This window comes from Macrosteles quadrilineatus, unplaced genomic scaffold, assembly GCF_028750875.1.
Source record: "Macrosteles quadrilineatus isolate MER2022 unplaced genomic scaffold, UCM_ALF_1.0 Scaffold_2__2_contigs__length_208266976, whole genome shotgun sequence".
Taxonomy (NCBI): Eukaryota; Metazoa; Arthropoda; class Insecta; order Hemiptera; family Cicadellidae; genus Macrosteles; species Macrosteles quadrilineatus.
The window spans coordinates 82,959,872-82,975,761 of record NW_026542595.1 but is presented as its reverse complement, the minus strand read 5'-3'; the positions used below and the strand labels follow the sequence as shown (position 1 = coordinate 82,975,761).

General features: G+C 35.3%; 1 protein-coding gene across 3 annotated transcripts in view; it reads left to right on the top strand.

Annotated features, from left to right (window-relative positions):
• Positions 1 to 1,078: 1,078 nt before the first annotated feature.
• LOC128985618 (glucose-6-phosphate exchanger SLC37A2-like) overlaps positions 1,079 to 15,890 on the top strand; it is a 41,759-nt gene continuing 26,947 nt past the window's right edge. For all 3 annotated transcript variants that reach the window (XM_054405310.1, XM_054405309.1, XM_054405308.1), the window contains exons 1-3: positions 1,079 to 1,610; positions 2,229 to 2,395; positions 5,345 to 5,423. In XM_054405310.1, the coding sequence (XP_054261285.1) occupies positions 1,513 to 1,610; positions 2,229 to 2,395; positions 5,345 to 5,423 (344 nt within the window). In that variant the 5' untranslated portion in view covers positions 1,079 to 1,512. The remainder of the gene's footprint in view (positions 1,611 to 2,228; positions 2,396 to 5,344; positions 5,424 to 15,890) is intronic.

Below are 15,890 nucleotides of genomic sequence, written 5' to 3'. Positions count from 1 at the left end.
ACACATTGTACATTACCATTAGAATACCTCAAAGTTGATGTGATGGGCTTAGGAAAAAGATTGTGCACTTTTTCCTGATACGAGTTACTATCAACCATATACATTTTGCCTTATAGCTTCGTAATTCACTGGACTGCCTCAATCATATTTATACTGAGTGTTCTACACATTGTATATTACCATTAGAATACCTCAAAGTTGATGTGATGGGCTTAGGAAAAAGATTGTGCACTTTTCCTGATGCGAGTTCCTATCAACCATATACATTTTGCCATATAACTTCGTAATTCACTGGACTGCCGCAATCATATTTATACTGAGTATTCTACACATTGTATATTACCATTAGAATACCTCAAAGTTGATGTGATGGGCTCAGGAAAAAGATTGTGCACTTTTCCTGATGCGAGTTCCTATCAACCATATACATTTTGCCATATAACTTCGTAATTTACTGGACTGTCTCAATCATATTTATACTGAGTATTCTACACATTGTACATTACCATTAGAATACCTCAAAGTTGATGTGATGGGCTTAGGAAAAAGATTGTGCACTTTTTCCTGATACGAGTTACTATCAACCATATACATTTTGCCTTATAGCTTCGTAATTCACTGGACTGCCTCAATCATATTTATACTGAGTATTCTACACATTGTATATTACCATTACAATAGCTCAAAGTTGATGTGATGGGCTTGGGAAAAAAGATTATGCACTTTTTATGTTCGGAGTTTTAATTGATCGCGTTATGTTAAGCCATAGCTACGTATAATGTACACTACGGTCTCAAATATGCCTTTTAAAATAGGTCAATTAATTAGTTTTAACTTGTATACACGTTTTATCAATGTATAATTGACATTATATAAATATAAAAACATCATTTCGCACCGTATTGTCATTGAATTGTGTTTCCGACATCCCTGCAAAACACGTTTGTGGCGTCCGCAGGAGTACCAACCCACATCTATTACAAACCGAAAAAGCGCCGATGTAAAGAGCCGCTAACTGGCTAACTTCACGACGGTGTAATACCACTGTATTGTTGTATTTGTACACAATAGGTGCGATATCTGTCCACGTAGTACACACAATCTCAAGTGACACTTGTTTACTCTCCAACAGTTTAGCTTTACTGGTTATCTGGACTATGGACTCATGGATCGACATGATATTAAAACAGTTTATCTTATCATTTTCTTCAAAGTAAATTATCTCCATATAACTAGCTGTTTCTACTAAAACCACCTCTCAGTCTACAAAGTGACAGTAGACTTTGTGCTTGTGTCAGTGAGGGGGCTGCTTCAATCTTTTCCTTAGTTATGGCATTGTCTAGGCATTGGTCATTGTTATTTCGCCAAAGAAAAAAGGTTGATTTGTTATGAAATTATCTAAATAGTTTTTATTATTATATTAAGTGTTTTAAAGCTCAGTATTATTACATTTTTTAAAGATCTATTTATTTGTATTCAGTTGGCCTATCTACTCTAACTTAGTTTGAAATTATGGCTCCTCCATTAAAAGATGTGCCTTTTGGAATCAGGACTCTACAAAAATGCTGCAATATATTTTGTCCTGGAAAATCTTTCAACCGGAATGCATGGTAAGTCGTTTTATATTTTGAAATAGCCTACATAAGTGTTTGCGATTACTTGCCAAGTTAAATAGCTAGGCTTAGTCTTCAAAGTCTGTTGAAAGTTTGACTCAAACCTAATTACTTAGGCTTAATCGATTGTTACAATTGATATAGAAGATTTGTTTTTGTTAGGCTAAATTTGATTATCGATAGAATTGACAATTAATTAATGATAATACAATAGAGACTATGATTTTTTTAAGGTAGGCCTAATAGGCCTATTTTGGTTGTGGTTTAAGAAAAAGGTTTAAATCTTACCAGAGTTTGAGATCTGTAAGCATAAATATTTTAAAATAGAGGCCCATATATTTTAAGGTTGAACCCTAAATAAGTTAAAACTCACAATGCAAAATGTATTTTTTTCTTTTGTTAGGGCCTAAGTTATAAGTTAATTTATACCGTATTAAGTTAGTTTAGGTAGGCCTAAGCTAGGCCTAACTTCTTAAAGTAACTTTTTATAGCCTACCCAAACTTGTTTTTCTAATCACAATCATAAAGCTAACTTAGTGTAAGCCTATACATTTTCTACACACTATTGGGAATAGGTAATTGTGATTGCTTAAACACGCTCACATATTTTTATAGGTATAGAAGTTCTGTCGTAGTCTTAACCTTCCTCACGTACATGTGCTACCATATGAACCGCAAGCCTATCAGTGTGGTCAAGAATGTGCTCCATCGTAACTGTTCCGAAGTGAATCCCAAGCCAATTAACACTACTAACCCAGACTGGTGTGATTGGGCTCCTTTTGGTAAGTAGTTTACAACCCAAGATTACTTTAACCCTGTGTAGAAATTAGTAAGTATTTAACTAGCTAGCTGATTCTATAGTATTGGCTGATCTTACTTCTCTTACAAAACTGAGATTTAGTCTAGGTACCAAAGTATTACTTTTAGTCCACAAATCCTCCTAACCAAAGATAAGTTATAGGCCTATTGCATCAGTGACAGTGTGAGGGTGCTTGTATGCACTGATCATGTATTGATTGGTTTTGGTTTCTTTCCATTGCACCTAACCTTACAAATTAGGCCTACAGGTACGTCTACTGCGTAAGATTGGATCTGACAACAATTATAGCCAACATAGCACATTTCTAGAACTTCTAGTTTTAACTTTATGGTAAACATTTCTTTTTTATATTAAGTTTTAGCCTAGTGAGTTTTCAAACTCCCGTTGAAAAAGAATCCGTGTTAAACTAAAATAACTTAGGCCCTAATCTGTATGAAACCAATAAGTTTTTAAACGAAAATAGAAACATTATGTTACGTATATAGGTTAATTAAAATGCCTCTTTAACCCAATTTGGAGGCTTATAAGTAGAGTCTACTGTACAGGTAGGCCTATATCATTGTCTTTTTAAGTTGTATGGAAGAAATTCAAACAAAAATCTTTATATAAAGCCCAAAGTACCCATGAACTTTTGAGAAAACTAACTTACAAGTCACACCCCCATAAACCATATAATTAAAATGTTCGTCATGACGAGAAACCTTGCACCAAACTATCCATTATTTCATAAATATCACCCTTTAAGGTCCTAATTGCTTTCTAAGGCCTCGTTCACACGTATCGACTTTTCGCCGTGCGCCGTGCACGGCTCGGCGCCGTGCATTCCTGAACCGTGCCGTGGACCACACGACTCGCGCCGTGAACAACACGACTTGGGCCGTGCGGGTCTCATTTAGTTGCGTGTAAATTTGTTGAGGGTGACCACGATGCGGCGAGCGGCACCGCTCAGCGCCGGTCATGGTTCCAAGTCAAAAACGATTTTCGCGAAAACGCCGCTCGCCACTCAGGTGAGTCATGCTTCATTTAGGCCTAAAATGACAGGGAAACAGCAGCAAACATGCTATACGGGTCGATACGTGAGGTGCAGTCCAGGGAATTTTTGTGGAACGACCATCAGCACGGAAGTTTTAAAACTCTTCAGTCACCATAAAAGTATGGAACAAAGTTAGGGTTAAGATTTTTCTAAAAACTAAGTCTTTTTTAAAGACAAACAACTGTCAGATAGCAACAATAGTTGCAATACGTCTTGCAGGTAAGCATAGCTTACCATTTTCGACTAAACTGACTTATAAAACTGGGTAAATTTCATGAGTGTTATAAAAGTGCTGTTTGTATCGTAACCACCACCGCCGCTTACGTGCCGCTCAGGTTGCCGCTTGACGCTCACCGATCGCCGCTCATATAGTACCCGAGGCCTTACTCTCAGGTTTTGCGCTAAAAGGTGTATTTTATGTATCACACAAATTATGTAAGCTGACTTCATTTCCAAATAAATCTGGTTAATCTTTACAAACGAGCTTTGTGGTCCATATTAAGGCATGACTTCACTGTTTAAAAACTAATGTTTTATAGCAAATAATAAGGGGGTATGAATTTGTGAACTGTTCACATAAGTTATTTTTACAATTTTTTTATAAAAGTGGAAGATTTCGCCTTTTTTGATGGATGTACTACACCTCTCGAATCCAGGAAGACCTCAAACAATGTCTGCGCATGCGCTAGACCGAGTCGGGACGGCCCCGCGTCGACCTGTGTGAACGCATCCATAAGACACCATGGTGTTCAAGAGGTCCAGTATGGCGCGACGCCGCGTTGTCGCTTGAAGAAGGTCGTGATGTCCACGGCTACCATGGACGGCGTGGCGCCGTGGTCGATACGTGTGAACAGTTGCATTTACATCAATGCTATTGAATAAACACGACGTCGTGCCGTACACGGCGCACGGCAGAAAGTCGATACGTGTGAACGAGGCTTAAAGGAAACTTTCCATATGCCGAATGTTAAAAATACCTCAGCTGTACTTATTTGTTTGTTATTCTTTTAATTTATTACCTTTTTAGATTATTTGTCTGTACTGTATTCTGTTTTGTTTATTTCATCTTAACTTAACCAATCAATAATTTTATTAATACTTATGAAGTCAAACGGGGTGTAACCCGTGGGTAACAGCTAGTTATAATAAGAATATTTTATGAACAAAATTAAATAGGCTAAAAGTAGTTTTGACAAAGACAACTACCTATTGTACTGTCGATTCTTCCTATTTCCAGTGATTTTGAATAAATATAACTTATTTTTAGATGTATTCTCAAAATTCAGGAATAAAGGAAATAGCAAGTTATTGTACCTAGAACTCTGGGAAAGTTCTGCCCTCCAATATCACTAACTATCCATAAATAGCCTATCACAACAGAGTTTTTCTCAGGGTGAATTTATTTTTATTGAGAAATATGCGTTATTACCTACCAGCAGTTTCATGAGTAACCGTACCTCACACAGGTACTTCTTTCTAGGAACCGATTGAACATAATTTTGGTCTCCACCTCTCTCATTCGACCCTTTAAATTTAAGGCTGAAGAGTCGCATAGCACGGAGCCCGCTCCTGTTAAGTTCCGTGTGTTACCTAGATGATGTTGTTTTTGTTTGCCAAATATGTTTAAGTTATAAATATGTCAAGTAAGGTTTTTATTTATTTAATGTACACTTTTAATAACTATATACATGGTGTTTATACCTTTTTTGTATTGAAACTGTATTTGTATAAAATAACCACCGATTGTGTTTTAGAATCAAGGATTCCGATTAAGAACCTTTGTGTGCTATAGTTAGCGTAAGTAACTGTTAACTAGTAACCAGTAACTGGTTATTTGTTTGATGATGATTGTTCTTAAAAAAAACTCTTGTATTGTAGATGGAGAAAATGCAGCATCGCTTCTGGGATTTTTTGATTCCTCATTCCTCTTTGCATATGCAGGAGCAATGTTCATTAGGTAAGCTAAAATTTAATTGTTAAAAAAATATATAATACTGAAACTATCCAAATGGATTATGCAGTGAAATGATTAAGGTGAATTAAGATTAAAAATCATATTGTCCAAGATTTCATTGAAATTGTAAAATAAGACATCTTTGCCAACATAAAAAGGGATTCTTATTAGGCCACTGGAACTATTTAAAAAATTATATTTGACTAAATCTTGTATAGACCTACCATTTTTCTTCAGACCTTTTCATCATATTTTTAAGGTAACCATGGGATTGCATCGCAGCTGGAACAGCTTATTGTGCACCCTCATTCACAGGTCCTCATTCTCCGTAAAATCCCAGGTCCTTTGTGAACCATGAGATCTTTTTGACTATGGTAAACTGTTCTTCCCTTTGATCTCCAGTCGATAGGGCAATGGATCTCATACGTATTCCTTGTAGGGCTAGGCACATAAACATCACGTGGAAGGCTGACTCTTTCTCCTCTCCTTATTTCCTACATAACTTGAATCCCATCTTGAGTAGATGTCTGCGGAATAACCAATGGCCTCAGATGAAGCTAACCACCTACCGCAAGGTTCTCCTATTCAACCCAAGGGCATCTGCCGCTATTGTACCAGTAGGTGTCTGCAGTATTCTCTTTGACTGTACGTTGCCTTCTGTTCTTTCCCAGGGCTTTCATGGTCCGATGACAGTCCCATACAGCCTTAGAGGCAAAGTCAAAACTGTCAAGTGCCATTAGTGCTGCTTTGCTGTCCGAGTTCATGTATATAGTATGGCCTGTCAGACCACGCTTCAAACACACTTGCAAACTCGGATAGGGCAACAACTTCTGCCTGGAATACAATGGCCAGTTTCCCCAGGCTTACGCAAAACTGCGCCTTGGGTCTGACTCCATACATTCCAGCCCCGGTGCCCGTTGGCTTTGTCGAGCCATCTGTATACCAAGTGATCCCCCTTTTCATGTATTCAGGTTCTTCTTTATCCCATGCAGCCCTGTCAGTGTTGACAGTGTTGACATTGTATGGCTTTTCTAGATCTGTGATCTTCACCATCCTGTCTGCTAACATTTCCAACGTGTTCACCTGCACCTTGTCCACAATTATTCTGTGCTCACTGGAGCACACCTCCAGTTGCCACTGCAAACCATTCTGTATGCTGCCATCCTTGCCTCTCCTTTCACAATAGAGGCAAGGTCTTTATATCATAGGTCTTTAATAGGTCTTTATATAATTTCTATATCAGGAATTTCGTTTTAGGTGTATTTTAAAACTTTGACTCAATCTAATGTATCAGGGGTTATTCTGCATTGGTGTCTTTGTCTTGAATTAGTTTTATGATTAAATAGCCATAGCCTACCTTTTGTTTGAAACCAAGACTAGTAAATTTTGAAAGATATATTTTTAACAGATTCAGGGAGCAAATTACATATAACTAGAGCTCGCCCCGTGGTGATGAACTTTGCTGATAATTGCTTTTAGTTAGAAATTTGTTTAATTTGTTGAAGGTAATGATTTACAAGCCAGTTACTCATTCATTCTGATTCATACTATCCCAACAAAACATTTTGACATTGGTACAACAATCCTTACACATTTGATGACTGCAGGTAAAGAAATACAAATAGTATACAAAACAATATTAAGAGGTATTTGTAAGGTACAAAACACATATAGCGAAGATTTCAAAAAATATTATAAAATGTTGGACTACATATGCTTGATATGCTTGATTTGCTTTAATATCCCAAGACTTGTTTAATGGCATTAAAATAAAGTAATAAACCAATACAATCGATAATCTATATATTAATTTGAAACTGTTTTTCTTTGTGACAGCTATTTTGAGAGAACGGCTGGGCGTAGAAACTCGGTAGAGGTGTCTAAAGAAAGGTCTTGGTCTGTAGATGAGCCATCAAAAGAGAAACGTGGTAAATTCCCTTGGGGCTCTGCCTCAGTAGCCTTTAAATTCCCATCCCATGTTATTCTTATGGAGGAAAACGGGGTTTTGTCACAGCTAATTACAGAGAACGGTTGGGCGTGAGCCATCAAACGAGAAACAAGGTAAATTCCCTTGGGGTTCTGCCCCAGAGGCCTTTAAAGTTCCGTCTTCAGATTTGTTTACATTACGACCATATGCATACATTTACACTACTTTTGAATGAAACAGCTGTTAATATTTAAATTGTGATTTAATAAATTTGTCAAAATGAAGTATTTGCAATGGGTTTTTTCTGATTTTAAAATCGATTTTCTTTTGAATCGTGCCATGTTTTGCAATATAATGTTCTATTACCAAATCAGTGGAAAATCCTAATATCACAGTAACTCTTAAAATTATTTCTTATGGAGTTAACTTATATCTATTGTATGGGTTGGTTTCTGCCTTTTTACCACTTCTTGAAGATTAGACGTAGCCGATATTCTTTGGTGTATTGCATCTGTAGTAGTAGTAGACGATACTTGGTTGGTGTAATTTTTAAAATTACAATGGAAAAAAGTGAGAAATACTGGACAATTTAATATACTAAAAATAAAACTGAATTAACACTGTGCTATATTTATTGAGCAATAATTGAAAGAGCCGATTTGCAAACAATGGAAACAGGAAAGTCATAGAACACAACCAAGTACAGTAGAAGAAATAGAAATATTGTTTTTTTTTATATTTATAATCGTTATTATAGACAACCTAATGCGGCTACCAGTGGGGGAAATTTGTAGAAAACACTAAAAAACAAGGTCAGCTTTAGTAAAAAGATAAGATTTAAAAAAAATTTTGATTATATCTAACTGATGTGTACATCTTGAGTATTTCCATAATCTTTGAGTCGACTCTTATAAAGTCACCAGAAATTATGACTGTTATTCGTTTCAAAAAAACGCCTGTAATGCTTCACAATTGCTCGAATTCGAGCAACAGGTACACTAGTCTATAATTAAAATAATTTCACTGTCATTCCTGTTTTTATTACTGTATTCTTATACATATTTTTCTAATCTTGTAGGCATATTATGACAGATGCGGAACATATAAATTAATGTTAACTAGAGCTGGCTCGTGGTCGAAAACTCAACCAAAATTATGTTTTGTGCTTCTCTATTTTCACCCCAGGCTGTAAATGAAACATGTCACTGGAATTTCTGCTAATTGTTTTGATTTTCTGTTTTTATTTTGTTGTTATTTTGTCACCAACATGGCAACCCATAAAGCCCATGTTAATTTTTTTAAAATTTTAATTTCATTTGTGTGCTCTTTTTCGAGCCTATTTTAATTTATAAAGGGATTCTGCACATCTACAGGCAAATATCTTTCTAACAGTATGCGTTGATTTTCCCTTCAATGCACAGAAGCTGAGATTAAAGGTTTTCAATAAACATGCTTGTCTATTAATATATAGAACTAGCAGTTACCCGGCGCGCGTTGCTGCGCTAACAAAATACATCTGTCTGTGTGAAAAGCATGTTTTCTACATCTAAACAGACGATAGTCAGGGATTGCCCTAGTGCCTTATAATGGTGATTGCAAAAGCAATACACTAAGGAAATTGTAGTTGATTAAATTCAGAGGGTGATTCGGATGATATCATCAGCATTCTTGGGATTAAGACTGTTTATCCCTTAAACCTACCACTAATAATTTTAGCTTTAATACATTTTGACGTCATTTTTTTAATCGTTAGTCTGGTAACGTTGCACTGCTTCGGTGGATTTAAGTTTCGCATTAGTTTTATTGGAGTTCCTTCTTTTAATGACAGTAATGTGGTGGGTTAATTAAAAATTGAGAGGCATTTGAATATCCGAGATAGCACGCACGATTATTATTCACTTAATAATTTATGTTATATTGTGTGGGTATAGAACGAAAGATAAAAATATTAAGGCATTCTCATCCCTTTTATTGTTTATAATACTTTGATAAAGGTTTTTATGTTTTTAATATTTAACATTGGAGATTTTAAACGTTGTTGAGTGCACAGGTGTGCTGCGATTGGGGTTTAATACATTTGGACATATTCAAAAGTAAAATAGTTTCCTGTGCTGCACTCTGTAGAAAACTGCACACTAAAAAAACTGTTAAAACTGTGGCACTATCTATATATTAATAGGCATTTTAATTAATACAGAATGTTGTGATTATTCAAACCTACAAAACAGTTGGTGAAAGTAAACATCTGCTTTTAAATTATATTTATTTGTAAACATTGTAGATCAAAAAGTCTGACATTGGCCCACTTAAACCCTCTGGGGCAGAGCCCTTTAGACGGATCTGCACCAAACTTCACTCGAACAATCCTTGAAAGATGCTAAATAATGCCTGAAAGTTTCATTACAATCTGTCGAGTGGTTTCGGAGTCCATAACGTATATACACACACACACATACATACATACATAGTTCCTCTTTTATAGATATAGATTAGCCCCATGTTAATTCTCCATAAGAAAAGTTGAATTTCTAATTTTGACAATACCATAACAACACAAAACCAATTAACATAAAAATTCTCAAATTACCAATAAAACCTGCACATAGGACCGATAACCTTTCTTTTGGTACAAACCGCGTGTAAATCGGTTCAGTAGTAGTCAGGCTAGCCGTCACAAGTTTTGCAAAAGTATTTTTGATATAAAAGATAACAAGAATACTGTAGTAGATTTTTAAGTCAAAATGCACTTTTAAAGGGTTTTAGAGGATGGTTGCAGAAAGTTTTTCTTGCTATTTCCAAATAGTTTTCCTATTAAATAATTGTTTGCCTTTCGTGATAGCATAATAATTTGTTTTTTGTGATAGATTCATCATTTCCAAAATTTAAAATAGAGATAGACTTTGCCCCGGGCGGCAAATTTTGGAAATGATGAATCTATAAGAGAACAGCTACAACATATAATATAGGCAGAGAGACATATAATTATAAACTGGTGGAGAGAGTAGAATAGAGTGAGGTTAAAGTAACCTAGCTTTTTTAAAATTAAAATACTGTAATAATTTAAAAAAAGTTTTCATCATACTGCAGCAAAAACAGCCGTTTTTAATGCAAGCGTCTAAAGAAGCATTTTTACTCTTTAGGCATCTAGGGAATCGTAATAGACAAAACGATTGAATTACCTTCAAACATCTACTTGTTTGCATTAGCAAATTGAACTGAAAACAAGTTAGAAGTAGTTTAGAGGTTTTTATTGTAAAAAAATGTCTTTTCAACCCTCGCTCATTTTCCAACATCGGCTTTTACTCGATCGTAAAACTTGAGCTTGGGTCGATAAGAGTCACTTAAGGCTCTAGTTATTGAAATGTAAATTTTATTGTAATTGAAATATACTAAACATTTTTGTAATTGAAATACACAAAATTTTTGTTAGGTACTGTACAGGTTTCTTAAAGTGTTTTTAATTTACCAAGGCATGTTACATAATTTCTCTCTAAATGGAAAAGTCGAAGGTCTATCTTACAAGGAAGTCAACAATGTTTAGTAAATATTATTTTGATAATTGATTCTAAACAATCACGTTGCTACAACCTATTGTGGGTTGGACAAGACAAATAGGCTACTTCCTCCGACCCTCTCAACAAACTATTTACTAAATAAATATGAAAAAATAACTCAGTATACTATATATAGAGTGAGTTTTTTTTTTAACAAAATGAATAATTTTTAACAGCAAACAATTTAATTAAAATAAAAGTGTACATACAAATTATAATATGTCTTTGGGTTTGTTTGCATTAAATAAGTTGATATATTTCCAGAATCAAGAAACTAAATTTATTCAATACTTTATTCAATCTTCCATGTTAGTCCGCCATTGATGATTATGACATTGTTAACTTGTTGACATTGACAACAGTTGTTAAGCTGATCAGCAGTCACTTCATATCTTTCAATTAACTCATTAGATAAATAGAATTTTGACAGCTTAATCCAAGCGAATTCGGAATATACCTGTGGCATAATATAGATATAACTCAAGTGCCAAGATATTCGATTTTGGCTAACATTATATTTATGTATAACAACATTGCCATTTTAAATTTTTTAAACGTTTAGAATTTTTAACACTTTTTCTTAACTTACTGAATGACGTTTTAATGTTCTACAATTCATTTTCATTACAATTATTGAAACAATTCGTTGGTACTGTAGTCTTATATGTGTATTATTAATTGTGTGTCTTTCTACGCCTATAGATTTTTTACATCTTTGGTAAGAAAACTGTTCAAATCCTAGTCTTATTACTATCTAAAGTCGACCTTTTGTTAGATACCATCGTTAATTATGAGCCCAATAAATAGCATCTAGGTCTGGACGATGTCGAATGAATTCCATTATTTGTTGAACTTACAGTAGACTTCCTCTTATCCGAACTCCTCGGGACCGAGGCCAGTCCGGATAACGGTTTTTCCAGTTAAGAAAACTTACGTCCCCAAAAACTTGTTAAAACAGACCGTTTAAATGCATACTGTAAAAGCCAATAATGATTATTTCGTATTTAGACACGTGATCACTGGTCTCAAATCTTTCCCACAAGAACAGTCGTTTCAGTACCGCCCATTCAGTACCGTTGGGCGTGCCTGGAATCAAACTTGTCAAACCCTTACCACTAGGCTTAGCAACACACAAAACTGGCTGTAAAAGTAAGCACTTCTGGCATAGAGTTTTATAACTAACTCGATTGACATCAGTTTTTAAAACTGTTTTGTGTGTCTAATCAAAAGAGCAGTTGTCGCTTGTATCAGTGACAGTATGCCCCTATAATAAATCCAAGAGCTTCTCTACTCCCCTCTAAGATTATCTTATATATTAAAAAAATTTGGTTTTTCTTTTCCGAGTTCGTTTGGCTCTTCTACCCGACCGATTTTCATGATTGAGGTCTCAAATTGAAGGTATGCACGCTCAGATTTGCCATCAAGCATCGGAATATAGTTATCTATAATTCCACGCGATTTCTACGTAAAAGAAATTTGCTCCCCATGTTATTCTTATGGGAGTTAAATTAAGATTATCTTTGCCGAGTTCGATTGGCTCTTCTACCCGACCAATTTTCATGATTGAGGTCTCAAATTGAAGGTATGCACGCACAGATTTGCCATCAAGCATCGGAATATAGTTATCTATAATTCCACGCGATTTCTACGTAAAAGAAATTTGCTCCCAATGTTATTCTTATGGGAGTTAAATTTGGTTTATCTTTGCCGAGTTCGATTGGCTCTTCTACCCGACCGATTTTCATGATTGAGGTCTCAAATTGAAGGTATGCACGCACAGATTTGCCATCAAGCATCGGCATATATTTATCTATAATCCTACTCGGCTTATACGTAAAAGAAATTTGCTCCCCATGTTATTCTTATGGGAGTTAAATTTGGTTTATCTTTGCCGAGTTCGATTGGCTCTTCTACCCGACCGATTTTCATGATTGAGGCCTCAAATTGAAGGTATGCACGCACAGATTTGCCATCAAGCATCGGGATATATTTATCTATAATCCTACTCGGCTTATAAGTAAAAGAAATTTGTTCTCCATGTATTTCTTATGGGAGTTAAATTTGGGGTTTCTTTGCCGAGTTCGTTTGGCTCTTCTACCCGACCGATTTTCATGATTGAGGTCTCGAATTGAAGGTATGCACGCACAGATTTGCCATCAAGCTTTGGCATCAATGTATCTATAATTCCACGCGATTTCTACGTAAACGAAATTTGCTCCCCATGTATTTCTTATGGGAGTTAAATTTTGTTTCTCTTTGCCGAGTTCGTTTGGCTCATCTACCCGACCGATTTTCATGATTGAGGTCTCAAATTGAGGGTATGTACGCACAGATGTCCCATCAAGCATTGGAATATATGTAGCTACAGTCCAAACCCGGATTATACGTAAAATAAATTTGCTCTATTGGTAGTTAAATTTAGTTTTTCATTTCCCACTTCGTTTGGCTCTTCTACTCGACCAATTTTCATGGTTGAATTTTCAAATTAAAGTTATGCATGTCCAGATTTCACAACAAGCATTGGCAATGGGGAATACCCAACAATTGATGACAAATCTGTGGACTTACCCCCACCACTTATCTCTGATTCAGACATAGTTTCAGAAATTTATGGAAAAAACCTACAAACGCCTATGGACTCATCGTACTTATCAAAATGTGCCATTTTAGCACCAAAGAATGAGCATTGTGAGGAAATCAATAAAAGAGTTTTAGACCTCATCCCAGGCTCAAGCAAAACATATATAAGTGTGAATAAACTAATTACAGATGATGACAGTGAACTATTGCAATTCCCTATTGAATTCCTCAACAGCCTTGAGATGACTGGTTTGCCTTCTCACAAATTAGTCTTAAAGGAAGGTGCCATTGTGATGTTATTAAGAAATTTAAACTACACAGCAGGTCTTCTAAACGGAACAAGACTTATTGTCAAGAAAATGTATGAAAACAGTTTAGACTTAGAAATCATAACTGGCACAAATATTGGACAACGTGCACTATTACCCCGCAGTGATCTCTCTCCATCAGATCCTACAGTACCATTTTCTTTCAAACGAAGACAATTCCCCATAAAGGTTGCGTTCTGCATGACCATCAACAAGGCGCAGGGCCAAACGATTGATCGAGTTGGTGTGTACTTGCCTGAACCAGTATTTAGTCACGGTCAGTTGTACGTCGCCTTATCGAGAGGGAAATCTTTCGATACTGTAAAAGTAGAAACTAAATCAAAAGGTGGACGAACAGCAAACATTGTTTGGAAGGAAGTATTATAAAAGTCGTAATATTAATAAAGATTACCAGATGGAGGGAACTACTCCTGAGAATATGCGTACATGCAATTCTACCGACAGAGATGTCTATTTTACAAGAAATATTGTTGTTAATAAAACATTCTTAATAAAGCCTCATTCACGCTGTGTTACATATGAGTTAACAAATGTACGTGCTTTCTCTGTAGGTGCTTTTAGGAAGTGTGTGGATATTGTTCTGGATTAATTGATTTTCAAAACGGAAAAAAATACATCGGGACGATTTTCTCTGTGTTATATGGAATGTGTTATACTTTAATTTGGTCATAAGGCGAAATTAATCCAGCAGTCCTATAAGAGTTTAATTAAAGTTGTACCGCCCTCATTAAGTTTAGTATTTTATTTTTTTATTATTAACTTCAATGCTGCGGAGCAGCACGGGTCATCTAGTTGAATGTAATGTAATGTAATTTAACAACAGTAAAACCAACACATGCAGTGACTATAGCATGCATTCACACAGTCTTAAATCTGTCCCAATTTAATAAATGGTAAAACAAATCCATACATCTGTTTTCTAAATTTAATTTATTTGTTTGGATTTTTTTGTGTTTAAACCGGGTTTGCTTAACATTTTACAAATCTAAATTCCTTTGTTATTTAGGAACAATAGGGCAAGTTGATGAAATGTCACCCCTCGTAGACCATCTAATCTTTGACTATTAATACAACTGGATACTCCATTCCCATGTTGAAGTTGTCGCCAGTTTTTAAATCAAAATTGTCGTAGTGGATGTGACAGATTGTGTTGGTGTACTAAATTAATAATTTTCTGTTGAATATACAAACTTTTTTACCCAGTTACACTAGCAACACAAAATAAGGTATACAATTTGGGCAGTACCACGTTCTGTGACTGGCTCACACAATTATGTTGTTTTTTAGTAAAAAATTTGACGACAACTGGTCCAATGTATGTCTACTTCAGTATCAAATAGTCAATGGTCTAATTGAGTCAAGATTGAGAGTAATATTGTTATCTCATAATGCTGGCAACGACAACAGTTAGCAGCACGTTATTAAACATTCACTTACAATCTGCAATTTTAGCAGATGTTTGATTATAAAATGTTTCTCAATGTTCTCAGCTGACAAGGTATTATCTATAAAGGTTATTAATCACTGCTCTCATATGGTAACAAAAATAGGTCTTGCACAATGTGATCATGTGCTACAGTACACGTGCTTTGTGTAATAAATAGCATTTGAATGCTAGCAAAACACAGCTAACACAGCTAGTTGTATAGTTTTCATACTACTATTAGTAGCTTACTTTTTTTGAAAATAATTGTTTAAGCAAACAGGGATTAGATAACTGTTAAAATGTGTTCAAGATGACTAGACAGCTGTTACATATCCTCGGATGTTGTAGATTGTTGAGTTTCATTGTCTTATCCATGAAGTGGACCATGTGTGGCCAAGTCTGTGATAACTTGTTATCTCTGGCCTTGGATGTTTGAGGGGTCAGAGAACGGTATCTGTGTGTAATCGCTCGTATGGAAATATCTCTTTTGCCACCCGTAATTGGTGTGAGTGAGCATAAAATCTGAGGAATTCAGATAACCTAACGACATTGATATACTTCATTTCTTAAAAAAAAAAAAACTGCCAAGATAATATGGCTTATTGTAGTGAAATTACTAAGATATATTTGACTCGAATACAGAGAATAATTTTT